The sequence below is a fragment of the Rattus norvegicus genome, chromosome 10, assembly GCF_036323735.1.
Source record: "Rattus norvegicus strain BN/NHsdMcwi chromosome 10, GRCr8, whole genome shotgun sequence".
NCBI classification, from domain to species: Eukaryota; Metazoa; Chordata; class Mammalia; order Rodentia; family Muridae; genus Rattus; species Rattus norvegicus.
This window is the reverse complement of record NC_086028.1, coordinates 85,349,399-85,370,829: the sequence shown is the minus strand read 5'-3', so window position 1 is coordinate 85,370,829 and position 21,431 is coordinate 85,349,399. Positions and strand designations below refer to the sequence as shown.

At 40.0% G+C, this 21,431-nt stretch overlaps 1 protein-coding gene and 1 pseudogene across 1 annotated transcript; both read right to left on the bottom strand.

The window, feature by feature from the left end:
* Positions 1–6,440: 6,440 nt before the first annotated feature.
* Positions 6,441–7,373, bottom strand: Krtap31-1 (keratin associated protein 31-1). The gene has a single exon (NM_001109409.1). It carries the CDS (start codon positions 7,339–7,341, stop codon positions 6,793–6,795), a length of 549 nt encoding a protein of 182 aa, NP_001102879.1. The 5' UTR covers positions 7,342–7,373; the 3' UTR covers positions 6,441–6,792.
* Positions 19,519–20,502, bottom strand: Krtap31-2 (keratin associated protein 31-2; annotated as a pseudogene).

Here is a 21,431-nt window from a genome sequence, read left to right as displayed (position 1 = left end):
TAAACAAAGAATTCTCAACTAAGGATATCAAATGACTGAAAAGCACCTAAAGAAATGTTCAACATCCTTAGTCATCAGGGAAATGCAAATCAAAACAACCCTGAGATGCCTCCTCACAACAGTCGGAATGGCTAAGATCAAAAACTCAGGTGAGAGCAGACGCTGGTGAGGATGTGGAGAAATAGGAACACTCCTCCATTGTTGGTGGGATTGCAAGCTGGCACAACTACTCTGGAAAACAGTCTGGAGGTTCTTCAGAAAATTGGACATAGTACTACCTGAGGACTTAACTATACCACTCCTGGGCATATACCCAAAAGATGCTCCAAACTATAATAAGGACACATGCTCCACTATGTTTATAGCAGCCTTATTTATAATAGCCAGAAGCTGGAAAGAAGCCTGATGTTCTTCAACAGAGGAATGGATACAGAAATTGTGGTACATTTACATAATGGAGCACATTAAAAACAATGTCTTCATGAAATTCATAGGCACATGGATGGAACTAGAAAATATCATCCTGACTGATGTTACCCAGTCACAAAAGAACACACATGGTATGCACTCACTGATAAATGGATATTAGCCCAAAAGTTTGGAATACCCAGGGAACAATTCACAGACCATATGAAGCTCAAGAAGGAGGAAGGCCAAAATGTGGATGCTTCATTCCTTCTTAGAAGGGAGAACAAAATACTCACGAGAAGAAATACAGGGATTGAGTGGAGCAGGGACGGAAGGAAAGGTCACTCAGAGACTGCCCCACATAGGGATCCATCCCATATGCAACCATCAAACCCAGTTGTCACTATTGCTGATGCTAAGAAGTGCTTGCTGACAGGAGCCTGATATGGATGTCTCCTGAGAGTCTCCGACAGAGCCTTACTGATACAGATGAGGATGCTTGTAGCTAACCGTTGAACTGAGCAAGGGGACTCCAATGGAGGAGTTAGAGAAAGGACTGAAGGAACTGAAGGGGTTTGCAACTCCATAGGAAGAGCCACAATATCAACCAACCAGATTCCCCAGAGTTCCAGAGGATTAAACCATCAACCAAAGAGTACACATGGAACCATGGTTCCAGTAGCATAAGTAGCAGAGGATGGCATTGTCTGGCATCAATAGGAGGAGAAGCCCTTTGTCTTGTGAAGGTTTGTTTCCCCAGTGGAGGAGAATGCCAGGGTGTTGAGGTAGGAGTGGGTGGGTGGGAGTGGGAGCATCTTCCTAGAAGCAGAGGGAGGGGAGAGAGGATGGGTGATGAGGGATGGATGAGGGGGGAAAGGGGATAACAGTTGAAATATAAACAAATAGAATACCCAAGATAAAAAGGTAAAAATTTCAAAACTTGGATTCACATATGAGAAAAGGCATGCATTGCGGCTAGAATGAGGCTAAGCTGGCTTCAGCCTAGAGTGAGAGACAGGGATATAGTTTATGTCTTGTACAATTTCTCAGTGCTATGGTAAAAGGGGCTGTATTTTTCATCAATATATTTTTTAGTACTTTATACTGCATGCATGTATGTATACACATTGTGTACTTGTGTGTGTGTGTGTGTGTGTGTGTGTGTGTGTGGTGTGTGTGTACACACTAGCAGCTAGCCTACAATCTCAGGTGTCATTATCAGACTTACCTCTCTTGAGACAGAGGCTCCCTGAGCTGTAGAAGCTCTTGTTGGTCCTCTCAGGTGGCCATCAGAAATAGAGAATAAGATCATATGACTGCAGATAGCTCATACCTTGGGCAAAGACACAGAGAAAGCAGTGTGGAACTGAGCTGGAAGCTTCCTTCCTATGGAGGAGGAGGTATATATGTCCCTGGACTGGTGATGGTGGCGGTAGTTATCAATAGTCTTTCCTAGCTGTGAACACTACAAACCACCAAACCAACCCGCCTGGCCAGATGTGTCTACCTGTGTAACAGCGGACACAAATATTTATGCTCTTCAATTACAAGAAGGCCTACAGCCCAGAAAGGAATCCATTCCTCGAATTATAAATCCATCCAGCCACCCAAGGCTGGAATGTTCACAGGTGGTGCTGGTGCACACCTTTAATCCCAGCACTCAGAAGGCAGAGGCAGGTGGATCTCTGTGAGTTTGAGGCGAGCCTGGTCTACAGAGCAAGTTTCAGGACAGTCAGGGCTACACAGAGATACCCTGCCTTGGGAAAATAAAGGGACTTACACTACTGTTGTTTAACTAACTTGACATACCATGAAACTGCCTCCCAAGTCTCTGTGTTCATACCCATAGACAAAAGCTACTCTTAGCCCTAATCAGAGGAGTCTTTCAGGAGTGAATGGCAGGGATGCAGGGACTCAAAGGCTGCCCAAGATACTGAGACTACCTAATGATGGGGAGGCCAGCATTAAGCAAGACAACCATAGCACTCCCTATAAAACTCAGAGAATGCTTCAGAGGAGAGGCAGAAAGAGTGCAAGAGCTTATGATTAGGAAATAGGGAGAAAGGCTGGAAGATGTTGTCCTCTAAGGCCCAAGAGTCATTGGTTTATACAGCACAGCAGCTGTGGGTGCGTTCACTGGGCCTGCCCCAGACTGGTCTTGCCAATAACTAATGCTGGGTGGTGGAGCGGCTCAGAAGACCCTATGCTTTATTGCCGACCTCTTGATTTTGCTGAACTTTTGATAGATTCTGGGAGACGAAGAGTCTTTGTCCTCAGTTACGCACCCACCAGGCTCCAGTGGGTAGCTTTAAGCCTGTGATCACAGGGACAGCCCTGGTCAAACTCTTTGGGCCACAAACCAAGACAAATAAAAAGGAGTATGAAAAAGATATTTTATGGAAGAGGATGGGTAGAAATGAACAGCAGGAAAGTAAGGGAAAGTAGGGGGTGAGAGAAATCAGTGTATTCTATACCTGTTTGAAACTTTCAGAGAGCAAATTTAATAGTAATAGCAACAATAATAAAAATAAGTATATAAATAAAACTATTAATTATAATAGAATAAAACTATTATTATTATTATTATTATTATTATTATTATTACTATTACTACTACTACTACTACTCAAAAAGTAAAAGAGGGAATTCAGCCAATCTGAAAGAGTCTATGCTTAGATGCATAGAAATGCATTAATGTTTTACATATGTTGATATTTCTTTTGAGCATGTATATGTTATAGCATTCTGCTTTTGGTCTCTTTCACTTATAAAGTAAAACTCTGTTTAAAGGTTTTAGAAAAGGATGTGTCAGCTAAACTTGCTGGAGAGAAGTTGGAGAAGTGTTTCCTGCTAACTAAATAAAGCCAAAAGGCTGGTGCCACCAGATTACCACCAGATCCACAACCACATAAAACAAGCAGTTCCCAGGTCTTTGGGGAGACAGCTAGCTACTCTACTGACAGAGACAGTCGGATTTTCAAAGACATCATAGATGAAACTCTAAGATGCTGAAGAATATATTTTGGGGCTGGGGAGATGACCCTGTTAAAAGCATTGAATGCTTTTACAGAAGGCCCAGATTCAGTTCCCAGCACCCATATGGCAACTTACAACCACCTGTAACTCTAGTCCCAGGGAATGAGATGCCCTCTTCTTGCCTCTGCATGCACCATACACATAGGATGCACATAATACCTGTAGGTAAACGTTCATACATCTATACGTTCATAAATCTTTGACTTGCCTCACAGACAAACTCATCATTGGCTTAAAGCATGTAGTGAAGGGATAAAATAAAAGGCTTTCTATTCTCTGACACCAATCCAGGCCATCTTATCTCTCTGGGAATCATGGAAAAAGCTGAGATACTCCTGAGCCATGGTAGACCTTATTCTTGGCCAGAGAACAAGAAGGGGGAAATGATTGGCTAAGTGACTTTTCATATAAACAAAGGATGAAAGGCTCTTCTGAAGGTCAGGGAATACAGGGAAGGATGTTAGATAATGAATAAGAACACCTTCCTTGAACTTCCCAGGATGGGAATACAGCATCGGCAGACTTCCTTTTCCTGTAACCCTCCTATGACCTTGAAGGATCTAGGTTGAAAGCTGGTTTGCACTAGATGATACTGCCAGGCAGGAATGTACAAGGGCGGTGTACAATGGGATGCTAATGAATCTGGAGGTGGACATCTGGCCAGCAGAATGTCATTTAGGGCAGAAACCTGTTTTAGTTAGCTTCTTACTGTACTTGGTTTCCCAAGAATAGCCAAGGTCCTGGATGTCTTCATGGCTGGCTAAAGAGATGTCATTTATGAAAGCAGAATTCTGGCTTCAAGAAAGAGATTTTTTTTTCTGTGTTTGGGAGGGCTCTAAATGGTAACATAGGTTTACACTAAGTCAGAAATAGTGCCATTAATACTGCACACCCAGGAGCCCAAGACAGAAATCAAGAGTTCAGATTCCCTTTGGTGGGTGCAACTGAAAAGTGGCACAAGTTAGCCAAGCATAGTGATGGACATCTTTGATCCCAGCACTCAGGAGTCAGAAGCAGACAGATCTCTGTGAGTTCAAGACTTGTCTGGTTTCCATAGCAGACTCCAGGACAGCCAGGACTGCATAAAAAGACCCTGTCTCAGAGAGATAGAGCTAGAGAAAGAGATGGAGAGGGGGAGAGGAAGGAGAGAGAGGACAGGGAGAGGGAGAGGGAGAGGGAGAGGGAGAGGGAGAGGGAGAGGGAGAGGGAGAGGGAGAGGGAGAGGAAAAGAAAAGTAGCACAGGTTTCTACAGAACTATCATGTGCAAAGGCACATTATGGAGGTCTAGCCATTCTGTAAAGGGTCTATGCCTGGATGCCTAGTAGCACACTGATGTTTTGCATATGCTGACATTTCTTTTGAATATGTACATGTTATAGCATTCTACCTTTGGTCTTATTTTCACTTAAAAAGGCAAACTCTGTTTAGGGATTTGTCAGCTAAACTAACTGGAGAGAAGTTGGAGAAGTATTATTGGTCACTAAACATAGCCAAAAAGCTGATGCTACAAGATTATCATCAGATTCACAACTCTGGTCTTAGGAGAGCAGGATCTGGTGCGGTCGATAGGAAGGAATACCATTTCCCCACAGATAACAGATACAGAGAGAGGGTGGAGTTACATAATCTTAGTGCCCCACTCAGGGCAGCACAGAGGAGGGACACTGTTCCTTTGTAGGCTCCTTCGTTTGGCCCTGCTAGCATGAGATAAGCCAAACACTGAATATTATTTAGCTGGATAAAAATCGCAGTGTTAGAATGTTGTCTGTCTAGTATCAGAAAAAGAAGAGATAAAAAAGTATTGACAGTTATGTGAAGATTAGGACTCTTAAAACTTTAAAAAATATTTATTTATTATATTTTATGTTTATGAATGTCTTGCCTGCCTGCATGTATGTATGGTGCCTGGTACCCAGGGATGTTAGAAGAGGGGATTGGGTGCCCTGGATCTAAAACTCTAAGTGGTTGTAGCTGCTATGTGGATGCTGGGAACTGAACCTGGGTCCTTCTTAACAGCAACATATACTCTTAACCACTGAGCCATCTCTCTAGTCCCAGAAACTGGGTCTCTTACCCAGCAGTAGGACATGAAGTAGAGTGGTGGGGCTGCAGAACATTACAAAGATTCTGCAACAAGCAAGCAGGCAGGCAGGCAGGCAGGCAGGCAGGCAGGCAGGCAGGCAGGCAGGCAGGCAGGCAGACAAGCAAACAAACAAAAAAACATAAAGGTAATTTGTGACTCAGTAGCTGTATCTTAGGGTATTTCAGCTAACAGAGATCCGAATCTTTTTAAATCTTTTTAAATCTTTTAAAAATTTTACTTATGGCTATTTATTGAAAGTAGTGAAGGACTCTATACAGCCCTTTTAATCTCTCATGCGTTCATGTATTTTGAAGATATTTGCTCTTCCGTCCCCACATACCCCAAATAGCTGCCCTGCTTCTCACAGACTTCCCATAGGACATGAAGTTTCTTTACAAAATCTTGGGTTTGCAAATGAAAGCACTTGGCTGATAATTTGTCGCTCCACGTTTGATTTGTGTCACTCAATATGATAATCTCAGATGCACTCATTTGCTAGCAATTGATTCAGCTAAAATCAGAATACTAAAAGGAGGTTGACACTTGCGAGTTTATGCCCGTCCTCTTAACCAATAGATAAGATGTGTGGGAACCGAGATGCCCATCAACAAATAAATGGATAAAGAAAATATGACAGGAGGCTATTGCTATGTGATCCACTTAAATGATGTGTATAAAAGCCAGACAGAAAAGGAGAGAACAGACCATTGGTTTATGGGAACTGAGGCTGGAGGAACTAGGAAGATATAATTCAGTTGGTATTAGATTTCATTTATGCCAGATAAAAACCTTCCATGGATCTGATGTTCAATACCATGCTGTGTGTCACTGACACACGGGCACCTTGTTGAGTACTTAAGCATCAATTAAGTAGATTTTACAGTAAGTGATTTATCAAACTATAATGACAGACAATGTGGAATGAATGACAGCAGAGAGTTTATTAAAATTGCTTGTTTCTAGTGATACAAATCAGAAGTGAGCAGAAAGAAGAAAAAGCATACACAGAAATTGGGGTAACTCAGAAGAAAATACAGGTTAAATAAAGATTTTTTTTGCGAAGTTCTTTGGTGAGAGATGTAAAGATTCTGGCTCGGAACTTAAATTGATGCCAAATCTTCACACCAGCCGTTCAGGAAAACAATCTCTGGAGATGAGAGGGTGAGGATGAGGGACTCCATCCTTCCTCAAAGTATTTCATCTCTTAAGAAAGACTACATTTGTCAGGTCTCCTGGTGATAACATGAAGTTGGCCAGGCAAAGCTTAAGAGGTGGCTTTGTGGCCACATGGTGTGGCGGCTGCTGCTGTTGGCTCCTTTGGGAACTGGTCATCATCCTCAGGTGGGCACACACAGCAGGGCTGGCAGCAGGGCGTGCTGCAGCCAAGGACCACACAGGTGGGTTTAATCGAGGTGGTCTTGCAGCAGCTGGTTTCACAGCAAGTTGGTAGGAAGCAGAGCTGGCAGCAGCTGGGCTGGCAGCAGCTGGGCACGCAGCAGCTGGGCACGCAGCAGCTGGGCTGGCAGCAGGGTGTGCTGCAGCAGATGCTCACACAGGTTGGTTTGCAACATTTGCTGTCACAGCAGGCAGTGTCACAGCAGGCTGGTGGGCAGCACAGCTGGGAAGAGCTGTTGACAGTTTTGGTGCTGTGGCAGCAGACAGACTTGCAGCAGCAGGGAATGCTGCACCAAGTCGGGGTGCAGCAAGGCTGGCAGCAGATGAGCACAGGGCAGCTGGATTCAGAGCTGGATTCAGAGCTGCTGGTCCTGCAGCAGGTGGTCTTGCAGCAGCTTGGCTGACAGGTGTGGGTCATGTTGTCAGGAGTGGAGGGTGAGAGTCTGTTCCCAGGTGAGGCTTCTACAATGTAGCAAGGTCTTCCAGTCAGGGCCTTTTATACAACAGGCCTCCAAGGTTTGGACCAATCAGAAGGAATTTTCCTTCTTGTTTGTCATTTCCATATTTAATTTGTGTTCATCAAGGAAGAATTTCTCACCCAATGCTCTGAATCATGAAAGCATCCACTACTTATCTGGTGATAACTTACTTGAAGTTTCCCCAAGAAATCGGGGTTTCATCGCATCATCTTTATTGTAACTCTGTAGCTCCTGACTATATGAGAAGGTCAAGATTACTGTGTTCTTGCAACTTTCTTCCTTTATTTCTACTTAGATGCATAAATGTTTCTGGGAATGAGTGTGCTGTCTTCACAATCATGGACTCAACACCTATTTCCCTGTCTGTTTGCCCACAAAGTTCAATTCCATATTGTCTTAGTTGTCAATCTCTACGTAACTTTTTGTACCTGTGTATCTGAGGCAAAATAAAAGTGCTGCGAGATAGGGTTTTTGGAGTATCCTGTTTCATAGCAGAGTCAGCAGGACTGGAGGGCATGAAAAGAAACACAGAAGGAAACACCCAGCATTTAGGAGTAAACAGACATGGGAGGATGTGTGGGTGAGCCTCAGTCCTGACTCTCACCTGGGAAGCTGCTGAGCAAGATGTACTTTTAGTCTCAGATCCAGACAAATCATGGTGAGCAGGTAACGCCCGTGCACAAAGGGTGACTGCAGCCTCTGGGATCTTAGGTCTTTTCCATTATCTTCCCTATCTATATCTATCCCCATCTCTTTCTCTAGCCTTTCTCCTTCAGTTTTTATTTCTTTTCTTTCTATTCAATGAAAAAAATTCATGTACTAATTTATTGCCCATTTCACCAGTGAGGAGTGAGATGTGTGCCCCCCTGCCCCCCGTCTTTTTTTCTACTACTCATGCTAAAAATGTAAAATATTATTTTCTCATTTGAAAGAATAAGAGCAAGCACAGCCATTATCAGTGTCAAAGAAATGGAAATTAACCCAGTTCCTACAAATCTGTCACCCATCCCCAAAAGCTGTTTCCTTCTGCCACCGGGGTCTGTCTTCCAATCTGGGCATCACTTTTAGCCTCTTTGCAAATCAGAATTAGTCTGTCTTTGGTCATGGGATGATTGTGACAATCTTCACTATCGTGACCCCAAGTGTGGGCTCTCTGATTCCTGTGTACACTTCCGCTGGATGAATTTGATACAGCTCATTGGCTGAAGATTTTTTTAAAAGAAAACAGGTTGTTTTTACAATTTGGGACGATTTATAACCGTGCTGCTACAAGTGTTTCTATTTTAAAAGCTACTGCCAATTGTACAGAACTGGGTACCTGGAAACTTGCCTCTCAAGAAATGTTTGTATTTTCCTTTGCAGGAGCCTAGCTCCTTTTTCAATAGATTTCTTCTTGAATATTTTCTTTTTCTATTGCACTGCATTTGTTTCAATTTATAACCTTCATTTTTGTTTCTTATGACATATGGAAAGTCACTACCCTCTCTTACGGCCCCTGTGGCTGCCTTTGGAATAATTTTCTCTTCCCAAATAGTCTTATTGTTCTTTTGTGTGCCCTCCCCTCCTTCGAGGAGGAAACATGAAATTTGTTTTTTTTTTTTTTTGAGTCTGACTTACTTAAGATGATCTCCACATTTAACCCATTTTCCTGACTAGTGACATCATTTTGTCCTTCCTTATGTGACTGCGTTTTATTTATGCATTCGTTCGTCTATTCATCTACCAACAGACACACAGCTGCTTCGGTATTTTATGTATTTTCTGTATTTTATGCATTGTAGTTTAGATGGCTCATATGGTGGTTCTAATTTTAGTTTTTTAAAGATCCCACAAGCTAATTTCCATACAATTGTATTATTTACATTCCCATTAACTGTGTGTAAAGGTTCCCCCCTCCCACCCCATATCCTCACCAGCACTTGCTATTGTTTGTTTTCTTGATGATAGCTGTTCTTGACAAGAATGTGGTAGAATTTCAAAGAACTTTTGATTTGTATTTTCTCATGGCTAATGGTGTTGAATATCTTTTCATGTGTTCTTTTAATCATTTGTAATTTTTGGTTTTAAAAAGTCTTCAAATAAATATGACTAGTTATTGCATTACCTTTCTAAATGTAAACTTTTAAGTTCTTATATATATATTTATTTATTTATACATTTATATATTTGTATATACACACATACATGTGAATATATACACATATGTGTATAGATGCGTGTATAATACAATATATATTTATGTATGCACACATATATATATTTATTTATATCAATGTGTGTATAATACAATATATTTATTTACAAACAATTTATATGGAGTTTATTTATCTATATACATATGTGTGTATATATAAATATATATGTATTATATTATACATATACATGGATACACAAATATATATGTGAATACATATATACATCCATACACACACACACACACACACACACACACACACACACACACACACACATGGATATTAACTGTCTGTTTGGTAGCTAGTTGACAGCATTCCTGCTCAGATCATTGTCTGTTCATGTGGTCACACATCTGCTGTTTGGAAGGGTTTTTGTGATCTTCTCCAATGTTGATCTTTACCTGTAATTAGATTTAAGAGTTCATTGCAAGATGAACATGCTGCTGTGGTATCCATAGTAATAGAACGAATGATTGACATCTAGCCTGTATCTTGGCTCTGTAGAGACTCTCCTCTCATGTATTTGTGTTAGAAAGGTTTAGTTTTTGGTAGATGTTAGGAGGAGAGAGAAGTGATGGGAAAATCAACTTCTCATTCAAAGGATGAGGATTATTTTAGGGCAAGGGGAAAGGGAGAGACTTGTTGTAAGCAATGGAATGCTTTTTCTTTTAACTTTTCATGAGAGAGGTTCATGCCAGTCTCTTGGGTGGGCATCCTATGTCTTCTACCTTCAAATGCCGTGAACTTTTTCTGAGTTAGAAACATTCTAGGTCAAGACAACACTGCTGGGAGTATTGCACTAGGAGAATGTATTCCAATAAGATGATAGTGAACCTGGTGGTGAGCCAGGGCAGCATAAAACATGAACCTGTTTGGCATGGTCCCAGGTTGTCTGTGGGGCTGGCAAGGCAGGTGATAGGTCTGAAAGAGAACTCTGTCTAAAAGCATCATTTCTCTGGGTCATGAGCTTTCTTATCCAGTAGCACTACTTTCCTTTTATACATCAGAAACATCAGCCCCGGGGCTGTGGGCTGAGGTGCCTGAAGATAGAAAATCAATAGGTTAGATTATCCTTGGAAAGTTGAGCTCAGCAGCAATGTCGGTAGGAGTAAAGCCTAATTGTGCAAGGACAACTTGAAAGAACGAATGACTTCAAGATTAGTAGAGCGTACAACACTTTAATTGAGGACTTTGAAAAATAAGCATGTATCACTCAAAGCATGTGTGGGTAGTCCATCGTGGATGTTTAGCATTGGTGAGCCATACCTGTACTTGTTGATGATACCTACCTGAGCAGGAGACAGAGAAGAGACAAGTCTACTGCGTCCTCCTAGTCATCAGAACATTGCACCTTTGACTTTGATCATGTGAGATGTCGCTCACTATTGATATATTGCTTGATGTTAAGATGATTACAACATTGAAATTTTATTCCTAATATCAGTAAAGTAAGAATAAATGTATTAACAAGGAGGTGAATACATTTTATGTTGGCAGCAATGTGGAATGCTACAGCAGGTATGTAAATGATTATGGACGCAATCAAAAGGAAAAGGTACATGTGACCCCCAATCTGCATTTCAAGAAATTTTATAAAATAGCAGAAATAAGAATTTTTGGGAAATACAAGAATCTCCATGTTCATGCCAACTCTACGGATAATTGTCAAGGCTGGCCTTGAACTCAGCCTCTGGTGTGTTGATTGTTTACTTATATCTTTCCACTCTGTTATAGTTCTTCATCAGTTTCAAGAGTTTTAAAAATTTATTTGGCTATTATGTATGTATGTCTCTGTGTTCGCACCTGTATGAGTTTGAATTCACTGTGTGTGTACAGGGGACAAGTAAAACCAGAAGAGACCATGAGGTTCTTGAACTCAAGTGGCTGGTTTTGTGTTCCAGTCCCTCCACTGGAAGTCTTGCCTGGTTATAGGACATGGCTGGTTCAAGTTCCATATACCCTATTGCTAGGAATCTTAGCTAGGGTTACCCTTATAAATCCACCTCCAGGATTCCAATGGGCCCTCTCAGTACTCTCGCCTTCCTTCTCCCTACCTGATCCCTCCCATTCCCATCCCCACAACCCGATCTAGTCCTCTATCGACATCAACCTAAGATGTCTACTCTATTTCCACTTCTCAATGAGATTCAGGTAATCCCCCCAACCTCTTCATCCCCCTGAGCCCTCCTTGTTACTTAGTTTATTTGGGTCTGTGCATTTTAACATGACTATCCTTTACTTTTTGGCTAATGTTCACTTATAAATAAGTTCACACAGTTTTGCTTCTCTGAGTCTTGGTTACTTCACTTAGCGATGATCTTTCCTAGTTCCATCATTTTCCTGCAAAATTCATAATGTCATTGTTGTTAACAGCTGAGTAGTACTTTATTGTGTAAATGCATCGCATTTTCTTCATTCATTCTTCTGATAAGGGGCAGTTAAATTATTTCCAGTTTCTGGCTATTATGAATAAAGATGTTATGAACATAATTGAGCAAGTATGTTTATGGTGTGGTGGATCATCCTTTGGGTATATGCCTAGGAGTTGTATAGCTGGGTCTTGAAGTAGATCTATTCCTAATTTTCTTTTTCTTTCTTTCTTTCTTTCTTTCTTTCTTTCTTTCTTTCTTTCTTTCTTTCTGATTGTTTTTTTCTTTTTGTTGATTTTTTAATTTACATTTCAAATGTTATCCCTTTTCCTGGTTTCCCCTTTGGAAATGCCCTATTCCAGCCCCCCCCCCCCGTCCTGCTTCTATGAAGGTACTCCCCAACCCACCCACCCCCTGCCTCCCACCTCCCAGCCCTGGCATTCCCCTACACTGGGGCTTCGAGCCTTCACAGGACCAAGGGTCTCTCCTCCCACTAATGCCCAACAAGACCATTCTCTGGTACATATGTGGCTGGAGCCATGGGTTGCTCCATGTGTACTCTTTTGGTAGTGGTTGAGTCCCTGGGAGCTATGGGGGTCTGATTGGTTGTCGATATTGTTGTTCTTCCTATGGGGTTGCAAGCCCCTTGAGCTCCATCAGTCCTTTCTCTTACTCCTCCATTGGAGGCCATTCTCAATGGTTGGCTGTGAGCATCCACCTCTGTGTTTGTCAGATTCTGGCAGAGCCTCTCGGGAGACCAATTTCCCTTGTGAATATCCATGCAAAAATAATCAATAAAATTCTCACAAACCGAATTCAAGAATATATCAAAATGATCATCCATCATGATCAAGTAGGCTTCATCCCAGGGATGCAGGGATGGTTCAATATATAGAAATCCATCAATGTAATTCACTATATAAATAAACTCAAAGAAAAAAACACATGATCACCTTATTAGATGCTGAGAAAGCATTTGACAAAATTCAACACGTCTTGGAAAAATCAGGAATTCAAGGCCCATGCCTAAATATAGTAAAAGCAATATACAGCAAATCAGTAGCCAACTTCCAACTAAAAGGAGAGAAACTTGAAGCAATACTACTAAAATCAGGAACTAACCAAGGCTGCCCACTCTCTCCCTACCTATTCAATATAGTACTTGAAGTCCTAGCCAGAGCAACTGGACAACAAAAAGAGGTCAAAGAGACACAAATTGGAAAGGAAGAAGTCAAAATATCACTATTTTCAGCTGATATAATAGTATACTTAAATGGCCCCAAAAATTCCACCAGAGAACTCCCACAGTTGGTAAACAACTTCAGCAAAGTGGCTGGATATAAAATTAACTCAAACAAATCAGGGATAAACAGGAGAACGAAATCAGGGAAACGACACCCTTCAAATAGTCACAAATAATGTAAAATACCTTGGTGTGACTCTAACCAAGTAAGTGAAAGATCTGTATGACAAGAACTTCAAGTCTCTGAAGAAAGAAATCAAAGATCTCAGAAGATGGACTGATCTCCCATGCTCATGGATTGGCAGGATTAATATAGTAAAAATAGCCATCTTGAGTAAAACAATCTACAGATTCAATGCAATCCCCATCAAAATTCCAACTCAATTCTTCATAGAGTTAGAAAGAACAATTTGCAAATTCATTCGGAATAACAAAAACCCAAGGTAGTGAAAACTATTCTCAACAATAAAAGAACTTCTGGGGGAATCACCACCCCTGACCTCAAGCTATATTATAGAGCAATTGTAATAAAAGCTGCATGGTATTGGTACAGAGACAGGCAGGTAGATCAATGGAGTAGAATCGAAGACCCAGAAATTAGCCCATACACCTATGGTCACTTGATCTTTGGCAAAGATGCTAACACCATCCAGTGGAAAAAAGACAGCATTTTCAACAAATGGTTCTGGTTCAACTGGAGGTCAGCATGTAGAAGAATACAAAATGACCCATTCTTATCTCCTTGTACAAAGCTCAAGACCAAGTGGATCAAAGACCTCCACATAAAACCAGATATGCCAAAACTAACAGAAGAGAAAGTGGGGAAGAGCCTTGAATACATGGGTACAGGGGAAATTTTCCTGAACAGAACACCAATGACATGCTCTATTCCTAATTTTCTGAGAAACCATCAAATTGATTTCCAAAGTGGCTGTACAAGTTTGCACACCCATCAATAATGGAGGAGGGTTCCCCTTGCTCCACATCCTCATCAGCATAAGCTGTAGCTTGAGTTTTTGATCTTAGCCATTCTGATAGGTCTAAGGTAGAGTCTCAGAGTCATTTTTATTTGCATTTCCCTGATGACTAAGGATGCTGAACATTTCTTTAAGTGCTTCCTGGCCATTAGAGATTCCTCCAGTAATAATTCTCTGTTTAGATCTGTACCCCAATTTTAAATTGAGTTGTTTGATTTGTTGACATCTAGTTTCTTGTATTCTTTATTTGTATTTTGTATCAGTTCTCTGCAAGATGTGGGTGAAGATCCTTTCCCATCCTGCAAGCTGCTGCTTTGTCCTTTTGGTGATGTCTGCCTTTCAGGAGCTTTTCAGTTTCATGAGGTCCCATTTATTAATTTTTTATCTTAGTGCCTAAGCTGTTGGTGTTCTGTTGTTGCCTGTACCAATGTATTCAAGGCTATTCCCCATTTTTCCTTTCTATGAGGTGAAGTGTATCTGGTTTTATGTTGAGGTTTTTGATCCACTTAGACTTAAGTTTTATGAAGATTGACAGATATGAATCTATTTGCAATATTTTATATGAAGACCTTCAGCACCATCTGTTGAAGATGCTTTCTAGTTTTCCATTGTATAATTTTGGCTTTTTTTTAATAAAAAAATCAAGTGTCCATTGCTGTGTGTGGATTTACTTCTTGGTTTTGATTCAATTCCATCGATCAACCTGTCTGTTATGCCAGTACCTTGAGGTTTTTACTTATGTCTCTGTCGTACAGCTTGATATCAGATATGGTAATACCTCTAGAAGTTCCTTTATTGTACATGATCCTTTTAGCTATGGTGGGTTTTTTTCTTTTTCCATATGAAGTTGAATGTTGTTCTTTAAAGGTTTGCAAAGAATCGTGTTGGAATTTTGATGTGAATTGCCTTGAATCTGTAGATTGTTTTTGGTAAAATGGCCATTTTTACTAGGTTAATTCCACAAATTTATGAGCATTGGAGATGTTTCCATTTTTTGATTTTTTTCAATTTCTTTCTTCAAAGATTTAAAGTTCTTGTCATACATGTCTTTCACTTTCTTGGTTAGAGTTATCCCAAAATATTTTATATTATTTGTGGCTATTGTGAAGGGTGTTGTTTTCAGAATTTCTTTCTCAGTCCATTTATTGTTTATATATAGGAGGGCTACTGAATTTTTTGAGTGAATTGTGTATCTAGATACTTTGCTTAAGGTGTTTATCAGCTGTAAGAGTTCCCTGGTAGAATTTTTGGGATCACTTATACATACTATTAAATTATCTGCAAATATTGATTCTTTGACTTATTACCTTTCAATTTGTATCTTCTTGATCTCCTCTAGTTTTCTTATTGTTCTAGCTAAAACATCAAGTATCATATTGAATAGCTATGGAGAAAGTAGAAAGACTTATGCTGCCCCCAATTTTAGTGGAATTACTTTAAGTTTCTCTCCATTTAATTTGATGCTGGCTATCTGCTTGGTGTATATATTTTTTAGTATGTCTAGATCTGTGCCTTTTATTCCTGATCTCTTTAAGACTTTTATCATGAAAGGGTGTTGAATTTTATCAAAAGCCTTTTCAGCATCTAATGAGATTATCATGTGGTTTTTTAAAAAATTGTTTGTTTATATGGTGGATTATACTGATACATTTTCTTATATTGAACCATTCCTGCATCTCTTGGATGAAAGACTACTTGATCATGGTTAATGATCTCTTTGGTGTGCTTTTGAATTTGACTCATGAGCATTTTATTGAGTATTTTTCAATTAAGATTCATGAGGGAAATTGGCTTAAAATTGTCTTTCTTTGTTGAGTCTGTGGTTTAGACATCAGCATGATTGTAGTCACATAAAACGAATTTAACAATGTTCTTTCTGTTTCTATTCTCAAAAATAACTTGAGGAGAATTTGTATTAGCTCTCCTTTGAAAGTCTGATTTCTTCTTTGAAAGAATTCTTCACTAAAATCATCTGGCTCTGGGCTTATAGATCTATTTAGATTGTGAGTCTGATCTTGATTTTACTTCATTAGTAGAATCTATGAAGAAAATTCTCCATTTCTTTGAGATTTTTCAATGTTGTGGAGTACAGGATTTTAAAGTAAGATCTAATGGTTCTTTGGATTTCCTCTGTGTCTGTTATGTCCCTCTTTTCATTTCTGATTTTGTAAATTTGGATATTCTTTCAATGCCTTTTGGTTAGTTTGTCTAAATGTTTGTCTATTTTGTTGATCTTTCACAAACAACCGACTCTTTATTTTACTGATTTTTTTTAATTGTTCCCTTTCTTTCTATTGTATTGATTTCAGCTCTGAGTTTGACTATTGTCTCCTGTATATTCTCTTGGCTGTGTTTGCTTCTTTTTTTCCCTCTAGGTTTTCAGGTGTGCTGCTAAGTGACTAGTATGAGATCTCAGTAACTTTTTTTCTTTTATGAACTTTACTATTAACACTACTTGGGTATATTGTGCATTCGTTTTCCTTAAATTCTAGAGAGGTTTTTCTTTATTTATTTCTTCCTAGACTGAGTGGTCACTGAGTAGAGAGTTGTTCATTTTTCATGAGTATATAGGCTTTTCCTTTGTTTCTGTTGTTTTTGAAGTCCAGCTTTAATCCATGGTGACCTGATAAAGTACGGGGGTTATTTACATTTTCTTGAATTTGTTGAGACTTGCTCCACGGTCAAGTACATGAACAATTTTGGAGAAGGTTCTGTGAGGAGCTGAGAAGAAGGTATATTCTTCTGTATTTGGGTGAAATGTTATATAGAAATCTATTGGGTCTACATGAGTCATAATGTCTGTTATATCCATTTCTCTGTTTAGTTTTTGTCTAGTTGACCTGTCCACTGTTGAGAGTTGAGTGTTGAGGTCTCTCTCTATCAATGTATGTGGATCAATGTATGATTTAAGTTTTAATAACATTTCTTTCGCAATTATGCTTGCCCTTGCATTTGGGGCATAGATATATAGGATTGATCTTGGTGGACTTTTTCTTCGGTGAGTATGAAGTGCCTTCTCTTTTGATTAATTTTGGCTGAAAGTCTATGATCTTAAATATTAAAATAGAATGGATGCATCATTTTGTGTCCATTTTCTTGGAAATTATTTTCCTGCCCTTTACTCTGAGGCAATGTCTATCTTTGATATTTAAGTATGTTTCTTGTATGCAGCAGGATGATAGAACATGATTTTTCATCTATTCTGTTACCCTGTGTCTTTTTATTGTAGAATTGAGACCATTGATGTTGAGAGATATTAATGATCAATGACTGCTAATTTCTGTTATTTTGATGTTGTTGTTGGTTTTGTGAGTGTGTGTGTGAGTGTGTGTGTGTGTGTGTGTGTGTGTGTGTGTGTACTCCTCCCTTCTTTGTTTGTTTTGTTTTGCTGATGGAAATTTATTTATATCCTGTGTTTTCCTGAGTGTGGTTAACCTCCATGAATTGAAGTTTTTCTTCTACTATCTTTGGTAGGGCTGGATTTATGGATAAATGTATCTATATTTGGTTTTGTTATGGATATTTTTTTCTCCATTTATTGTGATTGAAAATTTTGCTGGGCTACTTTTTAGCCTGGACTAACATCTGTGGTCTCTTAGAGTTTTCAAGACATCTGCCCAGGCCCCTCTGGCTTTTAAAGTCTCTGTTGAGAAATCAGGTGTAATTTTAATGCATCTACCTTCATATGATACTTGGCCATTTACTTTGCAGCTCTTAATATTCTTTCTTTGTTTTATACATTTAGTATTTTGGTTATTGTATGGTGAGGAGGTTTTCTTTTCTGGTGCAATCTATTTGGTGTTCTGTAAGTTTCTTGTATGTTTATAAAAATTTCTTTATTTAGGGCAGAAAATTTTCTATGATTTTGTGGAACATATTTTCTGGTCCTTTGAGCTGGGAATCTTCTTCTATTCCTATTATTCTTAGGTTTGGTCTTTTTATAGTGTCCAACTTGTAGTGAATGTTTTGGGCCAAGAACATTTTAGATGTAACATTTTCTTTGACCAAATTATCAGTATCTTCTATGCCTAAGAGTCTCTTGTCCATCTCTTGATTTCTGTTGGTGATACTTGTTTCTGTAGTTCCTGTTCAGTTACCTGGATTTTCCACTTCTAGGATTCCCTCAGTTTCTCTTTCTTCCTTCCTTCCTTCCTTTCTTCCTTCCTTCCTTTCTTTCTTTCTTTCTTTCTTTCTTTCTTTCTTTCTCTCTTTCTTTCATTCTGTTTCAGTTGCTTCTATTTTCATTTTCAGGTCTTGATCAATTTTATTCGTTTCCTCTATCTGTTTGATTATATTTCATTAAGGGACGATTTACATTCACATACAATGCTCCCCATGTTTGCCAGCATGCGTACTTCACTCCCATGTAGGTCAGAATACAGTGTTAGATGTCTTGAAACTAGTTATGAGTGGTTGTAAGCTGGTACGTGGACATTGAGAACTAAACCTATATCCTTCTTAAGAGCAACATATGTTCTTAAACATTTCCATCCCTTTAGCCCTAGAAACTTACACAGCAGTGGGAATATGAACTAGAATCAAAGATTTGAAGAATACAATGAAGATTTCTCCAAAAAAATAGAAATAACAGTTCTTTATGACTCAGTTGCTGTGTCTCAGTATATTTTTTTACGTTAATTGAAATCAAAACCTTTTCAATTTTTATTTTTACTTGTGCCCATTTATTGACTGTAGTGAGGGACTCTGTAGGATACCACACACTCATGTACTCTGATGACATTTGCTCCTCCGTGCTCCACTAATTGCCCTCTCTCTCACAGACAATCCATCAGATTTGAAGTTTCTGTATAAAATCCTGGGTTTACAAACGAGAGCACTTGGTTGATAATTTGTTTTTCGGATTTCGGTTTGTTTCCGTCAATATGTTCATCTTATATGCACCCATTTCCTAGGAAATGATATGATTGAAATCACACCTTTAAAGGGATATTGACACTTGCAAGTTTATGCTAATCCCATGAATAATATGCCGACACTGAGATGCCCATTGAGAAGTAAAAGGATAAAGAAAGTGTGACCGGAGGCCATTGCTATGTGATCCCACACCAGCGATGGTTATAATAGCCAAAGACAGAAAAGGAGAGAACAGACCATTGGTTTATGGGAGTGAGGCTAAAGGAACCAGAAAGATAGTTATTAATGGTTATTAAGCATTAGTTATGTCAGATAAAGACCTTCCATGGATCTGATGTTCAACATTGTGCTTAGTGTCAATGGTATGAGAGCACCACATTGAACAATTAAAAGTCTATTGCTTATATAGATTCTTCATTAAGTGACTTATAAAAAAATGACAGATAAAATAAAACAAATGATTGAACAGAGTTTATTAAAATTGCTCGCTTCTACATACACAGCTCCTAAGTGAGCAGAAGGAAGAAGATAGTACACAAAGATCTGGGGTAGCTCAGAAGAAAATACAGAAAATGAGAAGATAATGGGTAAAATAAAGTTCTTAGGGCAAGAGTGTTTTTGTAAGTTATTTGGTGAGAGATGTAAAGAATGTGGTTCAGACCTGAAACTGATACCAGACCTTCATAGCAGGCAGCCATAATGACAGGACAAGATCCACATTCTGTGGCAATGAGGAGAGTGAAGGTGAGGGACTCCATCCTTCCTCAAAGCATTTCATCTCTTAAGAAAGTCTATATTTGTCAGGTCCCCTGGTGAGAGCATGAAGGTAGGCAGCAAAGGTTAAAAGGTGGTTTTGAGCAGACAGGCCATGCCAGTTCTTACTGGAGGATGGCTTTGCAAAGATTCTTTGGGAGCTGGTCATCAGCAGCAGGTGGGCACACACAGCAGGGCTGGCAGCAGGGTGTGCTGCAGCCAATGATCACACAGGTGGGTTTAAAAGAGGTGGTCTTGCAGCAGCTTGTTTCACAGCAAGTTGGAAGGCAGCAGAGCTGGAAGAGGCTAGGCTGGCAGCAGCTGGGCACGCAGCAGCTGGGCTTGCAGCAGGGTGTGCTGCAGTAGATGGTCAAACAGGTTGGTTTGCAACATTTGCTGTCACAGCAGGCAGTGTCACAACAGGCTGGTGGGCAGCACAGCTGGGAAGAGCTGTTGACAGTTTTGGTGCTGTGGCAGCAGACAGATTTGCAGCAGCAGGGAATGCTGCACCAAGTCGGGGTGCAGCAAGGCTGGCAGCAGATGAGCACAGGGCAGCTGGATTCAGAGCTGGATTCAGAGCTGCTGGTCCTGCAGCAGGTGGTCTTGCAGCAGCTTGGCTGACAGGTGTGGGTCATGTTGTCAGGAGTGGAGGGTGAGAGTCTGTTCCCAGGTGAGGCTTCTACAATGTAGCAAGGTCTTCCAGTCAGGGCCTTTTATACAACAGGCCTCCAAGGTTTGGACCAATCAGAAGGAATTTTCCTTCTTGTTTGTCATTTCCATATTTAATTTGTGTTCATCAAGGAAGAATTTCTCACCCAATGCTCTGAATCATTTGAAAGCATCCACTACTTATCTGGTGATAACAGGCTTGAAGTTTTCCCAAGAAATCAGGGTTTCATCCCATCATATTGTAACTCTGTAGCTCCTGACTATATGAGAAGGTCAAGATTACTGTGTTCTTGCAACTTTCTTCCTTTATTTCTACTTCGATGTATAAATGTTTCTGGGGATGAGTGTGCTGTCTTCACAATCATGCACTCAAAACCTATTTCCCTGTCTGTTTGCCCACAAAGTCCAATTCCAAACTGTCTTAGTTGTTGATATCTACATAAATTTGTGTATCTGTGTATCTGTGGCACAGTAAAGGTGCTGTGAGAGAAGGGTGTCTAGAATAACCTGTTTCATAGCAGTGTAAACCAGGACTGGTGGGTATGAAAAGAAACAGCACGTTAGGAATAAGGAGGCACCAGAGGATGTATGGTGACCATCAATCCTGACTTTCTGTCTACTCCTGGGATGGTGGGATGACCCACAGATATGTATTTTCTGGCTATGAAAAGTGTGTTCATGAGTTCTGAATTGTTAATTGGAACTGGCCAGCAAGAGGCTAGCAGGATATGTAAATGTAGCTTCTTCAAATGCCTATAAAACAGAGACAAGCTGCTGTGCTGAGGTCATACAGCCCCCAAAGCCAAGAGATTGTGTAAGGAGTGTGACTTTTGCATAATAAAGGGTTAGAAGCTTGAAGCCAGGGTGGCAGGAAGAACCAGAAGACAGTGTGTGTGTGTGTGTGTGTGTGTGTGTGTGTGTGCCAGAGAGAGAGAGAGAGAGAGAGAG